We start from the raw sequence: 6,326 nt of genomic DNA, 5'->3' as shown, positions 1-6,326 counted from the left end.
AGGCCGGTAAAGGGGAAAAAAAAGGAGATGGGGGAAGAGGGAAGAAAGGGGATCTAAAGAGTAGCTAATCATAGGATCAGGGATATTTATGGTCTGTCAGGCAGCCCTGCACCTGATCACCGTAGTTTTCAGTAGGGCAATAAATCTTTTCTTTCCACCACTGGCTGACCTGCTTCCATGGCCAGGAGGGTGCTGGTGTCTTACATTGAGCTGAATGGAGGCAGCCTGGGAGGTCTCCTCCTGACACCCAGCAGGGAATGCCTGGAGGGGACACCTGACATATCTGCCCTCCACAGCCTCCTGCAAGAGACGGAGGCAAGCCATACCATTGATCTACTCTTCTACATCAAAATTGCACTGGTAAATAAATCAATTAATCAAAATATTAAGTCAGACGCTATGTTAATGCTCTTAAATGATCTCAAATGAGACCATAATCACTGAGACTACTTTTTTTTCTAATCATACTACTGAAAGATGAAAAAAGGTATGAAAAGTCCCCGTGACAAGCTTTGCATTGATTTTGTACAATCTTTTTTCACATCTGTTCCAAACAAAATCTGTTGTAGGGCAGTCACAGGAAACTCAAAACCATTTTGCTATTTCAGGTGCACGTCTTCTTGTAGAGAAAGTTGCATACATCACACCTCTCTGGATGCTAAGAAACAGTTTAAGTTTTTTATGCATGACAAAGCCCCAAACACGGACCGCAAAACTAACTTTTGCAGAAAAGCTGTATTGCTTATGGAATTTTCCCTCAGGAAAGCTATTTCTGGTATATATTCTCAGTTTCATGATTCTTAGTCTGTGTGCACTCCTTTTTTTTTTTTTACAGTAAAATTAAACGCATGCAATGATTTTGGTGTCTTGGAACAAAAACAAGACACATCCCTTTACAGGAGGTCTAGGTGAGAAATCTGAATAAACTCACAGTTACATTCTGCTTCACTTTATTACACACAAAAAAAACCAAAACCCAAACCCACATATATTTTTAAGCCTGCTAGTACTGCTTGCTTTTTATTTTATCAGTGTATTTCACAAGAAAACTAAAGCCACTGCGATGCTGTAAGGATAAATAATTTACATTACTTTCAAATTAAGTGGAGATCTTGCTTTTGCCAAAAGAGTGGTCTGCACAGTCCCAGGAAGCACATTGTTGCCACACAAACTAGACTAGTGGGAAGAATTGAGGCACCTGCCTGCTCATTGTACTTGCCACCGTTTTCCATTATTCGATGACCTACTGTAGGAGAAAGAAGGAGTTCAAACTCTATTTTGTAAGAGTAAAGATGTAATGGGGAACTACACTCCAGAAATAATGATAAGCAAAGAGGTCCTCGCGTTTCCCTTTCATCAGTTGCTCAACTGGAAAATTGCACTGCACCCTGTCACATCTTTCACTGGGCCCCACCCTGAGCCATGTCAGTAAAGGGTTTATGACTTCAGAGAAAGAGTAGGATGAAACTGTACCCTGAGGGAAAAGGACTCTGGGCCCGCTAGTAAATTAACTGCCATGCCAAGAGCTGAGTAAAAATCTAGGAACTGTATGAGGAATTATCTGAGAATGACACAAAAACCCAACTACTGAACAGCAATTTTCAGCAACATCCCTTGCCTTCCCCACTAGACTGATGCAATTAAAATAATCTTATTGAGACATGAGGCTGCAAAGGGCAAGTTACATTTCCTGGAACAAGGGCACACTGAAGAAAAATCAAGTAGTGAATAGAGATGTCATTATTTTCAAAGCAAGGTTTCATTTAATTGGGCCCTAGATTTCCTGGACCAAGAATTCTGTTCCCCTGCTCACTGTCCCAAGTCAACATTGCTAGCAGAGAGATCATTTTGTCATCCAGCTACCATTTCTACTGGATAGATGAACCTCCACTGAAGATTAAGCCTCATTTCAGAGCACTCTACTCTCATCTGAGGCTGTAAAGATCAACAGTGGTATCAACATTGACAAAGCTGATCTCAAAGTCCTGAGATTTGACACAGGAGGGGCTGTAAAAATGCGGATCGCTTGGGGTGACTGTGAAAATGGTCCAAGCTGACAACAAAAAAGCTCATGGGTAAACGGATTTTTACTCTCTTTCTGAAACTGGCTTTTTCTTTTAAATTAAATCTGTCATGAGATCAGATAAAAAGATCGGATACTTTAAACATGCGGATGTTTGGCTCATCAGTTTTAGAGTCTAAAAACTGCTGATCAACAACCGTATTTATGGAATGGAAACTAACCTGTTGTACCTATAAGTTATGAAACAAGACTATTTATATAATACACAAAAAACCACAGTGACGAAAACCAGATTCTTACTATGACTAAATCAATCATCAAAGTGCATCTCTTGTATATCCTTGTGAAGCACCCAGCTCCTGGAGATAGCAGTCACAGGTGAGATGAAAAATAACTATAGCAATAACAGTCCTATTAGCGCTGCCAAGGTATGGATGAAATAAAACCAGCACCCACACACTGCAACATCCTCACGTCTGTAACAACATCCTTTCACAGTGAAGTTGAAGCGGCAGGAATGGGACTTACCATCAACACCACCCTCCTGAAGAGGTCCATATCCACTGCCTCTGTGAGCAGGTGAATGCTGGTAACATCGGCCCCACCACGGTCAGCTCCTAAAGAAACCTGGCTTGGGTCTCCTCCAAAACTAGCAATGTTCTGCTGCACCCACTTCAAAACAGCCAATTGATCCAAAAGGCCAGCGTTTCCTCTCGCCTCAGGAGAACCTATTGCAGAAAATAAATAAGTGGGTCTGAAAATAAATAAAACTATAAACATTTGAAGTTTTGATTAGATGTTACGTTTTTAGCAGCTCTCGCAGCTAGACCTTGGCAAAACTGATACCAGAGACAGATTGACTCCATTTCAGTTTTTACTACTCCACCAGGCATCCCTGGAGGTGCCTAATAGTCTGTCCTGATGATAGAAAAATAATACTCCAACTTCTAAACTTCTAAACTAAGGTTCTCCTCCCCCTCTATTCTGCCCTGGTGAGACCCCACCTGGAGTACTGTGTCCAGTTCTGGGCTCCCCTGTTCAAGAAAGATGAGGAACTCCTAGAGAGAGTCCAGGGGAAGGCTACAAAGATGATAAAGGGACTGGAGCATCTCCTCTATGAGGAAAGGCTGAGAGAGTTGGGCTTGTTTAGCCTGAAGAAGAGAAGACTGAGAGGGGATATCATCAACACATACACATATCTTAAGGGTGGATGTCACGAGGACGGAGCCAGACTCTTTGCAGTAGTGCCCAGCGACAGGACAAGGGGCAATGGGCACAAACTGAAGCATAAAAGGTTTCAGTTGAATATGAGGAAAAATTTCTTTACTTTGAGGGTGACAGAGCCCTGGAACAGGCTGCTCATGGGGGCTGTGGAGTCTCCTTCTCTGGAGATATCCAAAGCCCACCTGGACGATGTCCTGTGCAACCTGCTCTGGGTGAGCCTGCTTTAGCAGGGGGGTTGGACTGGATGGTCTCCTGAGGTCCCTTCCAACCCTTGCCATTCTGTGATTCTGTGATTTTGACAGCTAACGGCAGAATACTTGAATCCAGGCTCAAGTAAACGTAAATTCAGGCCATGAGATTCTTTTTTCTACATAAGTAGCTTGATCTTAAAATGCACTAAAAGTAAACAAAAAATCAGTGTGTTTGCCAAATTCTCAAGTTGGAAGGGACCCATAAGGATCATCAACTGTTTCCCTGGGTACACCTAATTGCATCTGCTTCCTACATTCCTTTTACACTTCCCCCATATGACCACACATTTATTGTCACATCATCTTGCATTTCTTTACACATGTACAGATAATATTTTATAATTTATATCTCCATATGCATCCTTAGAGATTGACCTATGTCTAACTGATAGAGATTTGATTTATATGTATTCATATTTTTGTTCCCAGGAAAACAAAGGAAAAGTAATTAATCATGTACTCCCCATGCTAAGGTATCACCACTGAAAAGACTGCTTCCTTTTCAACACCAGCCAGTGGTAACCCAATGCTTTGATTAATAGGAAACTAATGCTGAAAGTATCTAATGATGCAAACCCCTAGGCAAGCTTAATTTTATATCAACAAAAGCAGAAATAAGTAATTCCTACCCAGTCCATAAGAAAGGAATAGAAAATTATTATTCACTGTCTCTTTTTAATCCACAATGAGCCATTCATTTTTAATGCTTTTAAATTCTCCATATTTAAAACTTGGAAAGAAAAAAAGACCCAAGACAAGACAGAAAAGCCAGGAATAGAAATACAGCTGAAACTATTTTTTTCTTCCATTGCCAAGACCAAGTAGTACAATTTTAAAGTAAGAGTAGGCTCAGAAACTAGTGAATCAAAATGAACAGATATAGAATAAAAAGTTGTCACTTTGTGGACAGGTAGCCCTGTCTCAGGCAAAGAGCAACTGAAATGAAGACATCCTGTAGTAGGTATTCATACGCCTACTGCAATGAATTACTGAGATATCATAGAGACCAATTTAAGCAGCAGAATAGAAGAGAATATAGAGGAGACCAGATTATTCCTAGCTTTGCAGACCTTACAGATACCCACGTCACAACAGCTATCACTGTAAGTGCCCTTTCAGTAGGACAGCCAAGGACTAAATGGCCCCAGAATCTACAACCTTCCATCTACAGCCATAATTTCAGATCATCAGGCCAAGCCACACCAGTGAAGCAACAGAGGAAAAACTTGCCCTGCTTTAGTTTTTAAGGGATTTTTTTAGCTTGTTCTGCACACCACAACCACTTCCCAGGGTTCTCAACCCAGTGATAAACCCACTCTATGCTGTTAAAAATGAAACCTTGTGAGACCTCCCCAGAGGAAGTGAAATCCATGTAAACGTTTTAACCACACAATGTGCCTCGCTACGGGGGTACTAAAGAATAAAACCAAGGAGGGAAATATAACCAGTTCTTTTTGCCCTGGCAAAAGCCACAGACAGGTTATGAAATGTACCAGGCAGGGGAACAGATGCATGCACAGACATTCACGGTAGTTAGACCAAAAGAAATGTGTCTGCCAGGAATCTTTCCCAGTGCCTTTTTGCAGGAAAAGATCATATTCCTGAGGACCACGGGAGAATGAAAAAAAAGCAGTGCTCAGAAGGAAGCAAACAAGGACATACATATGCACTTCTGTTATTACTGAACTGAAGAAGAACAATAGTGCTAAATTTAAGCATGAAAATCATCCTGGTTTATATGATTTCGTGGACTCTTAGAAGTTTCAGGACTGAAAACATGACTGTCTTCTCCATACTCTTGCCATCCCTATCACTGGCAATTCACCTTCACTTTTCTGGGTGCAAAGTGAGAGGTGAAGGCACTAGTAAGAATGTGCATCGTTTTTTGCAACATTAATGGGTAGTAGCAAATTAAATTAACTATCCTTTATACTTATAAGAGCTCTTTGACTGCTTGCGAAAGCCCTGTCAATGAGAGACCAAAACAATTGCAGAACTAACAAAAAAACCAAACAAAAGAAGGAAATCTGTTGGTTTCACTACCCTTCATCCCCCAAAATCTCCATTTAACTCCTTCATTTCTAGTTTTGCAATTTCTAACAAGTCAACATGAGAGGATTCGGCACTCTGTTGTGTTGGACAATGAAACTGATATTGCTCACAAGATACTAATTTTGTTTGTAACTTCAGGGCCTCCTAACAATCCTGCTGCTAATGCCCCCACAGTCCTCAGGGTGAGCTCCTGCCCCCTTTGAAACTGGTGGCAAAACTTCCAAAGGACCAGGATTTGTCCAAGTCTTACAGTAAGAATGGAAACGTCCCTGGTATATCATTAAGGGTTTGGTTTCAGTCTTGATATAAACCCTTATAGCATTTGATCCAGCTTGATAACCTTCACTGAAAATCCCCAGTGGCTACTGGTCATGTACAGAAGGAGTCAGAGGTGTTCCACCAAGCTGTGGTGGACCAAAGAATAGATCTTGCAGCGGTAGCATTGCTCACCTGAATGAGTATTACTGAAAATCCATGCTGACAGGGAGCCTGCTACAAACAAACCACTTGGACTAAAGGGGACACAGAGGAGACCGGACTGTGGCACATTTTTATGGCTTCCCGTAAATGTGGTGCTTAGCTTGCTCCAATGACTCTTGCAAAGAGCTTTTCCTACCTGCTCCAGTTCCCCCTGGAGCAACAGGATTTTCCCAAATGCACACCGAGGATTTCCCACAAGGGAAGAGGCCAGGAAAGACTGCACCTTTCTCTGGCCACAGCACCACAGTACAAAGAAGTAGAGGGTCCTACTCGTAATGAACCACCTCTATCTGCAG

The 6,326-nt window shown here is 41.7% G+C and overlaps 1 protein-coding gene across 1 annotated transcript in view; it reads right to left on the bottom strand.

Moving 5' to 3' along the window:
- Nucleotides 1-6,326, bottom strand: part of TG (thyroglobulin) — a 161,306-nt gene that overhangs the window by 65,871 nt on the left and 89,109 nt on the right. Inside the window, 1 exon segment of the mRNA XM_035903440.1 lies at nt 2,552-2,751. Within this exon segment, the coding sequence (XP_035759333.1) occupies nt 2,552-2,751 (200 nt within the window).

Source organism: Egretta garzetta, unplaced genomic scaffold (assembly GCF_000687185.1).
Source record: "Egretta garzetta isolate BGI_Z169 unplaced genomic scaffold, ASM68718v1 scaffold50, whole genome shotgun sequence".
Lineage (NCBI taxonomy): Eukaryota > Metazoa > Chordata > Aves > Pelecaniformes > Ardeidae > Egretta > Egretta garzetta.
The sequence above is the reverse complement of the archived record's forward strand: the minus strand, read 5'-3'. Positions and strand labels throughout refer to the sequence as shown.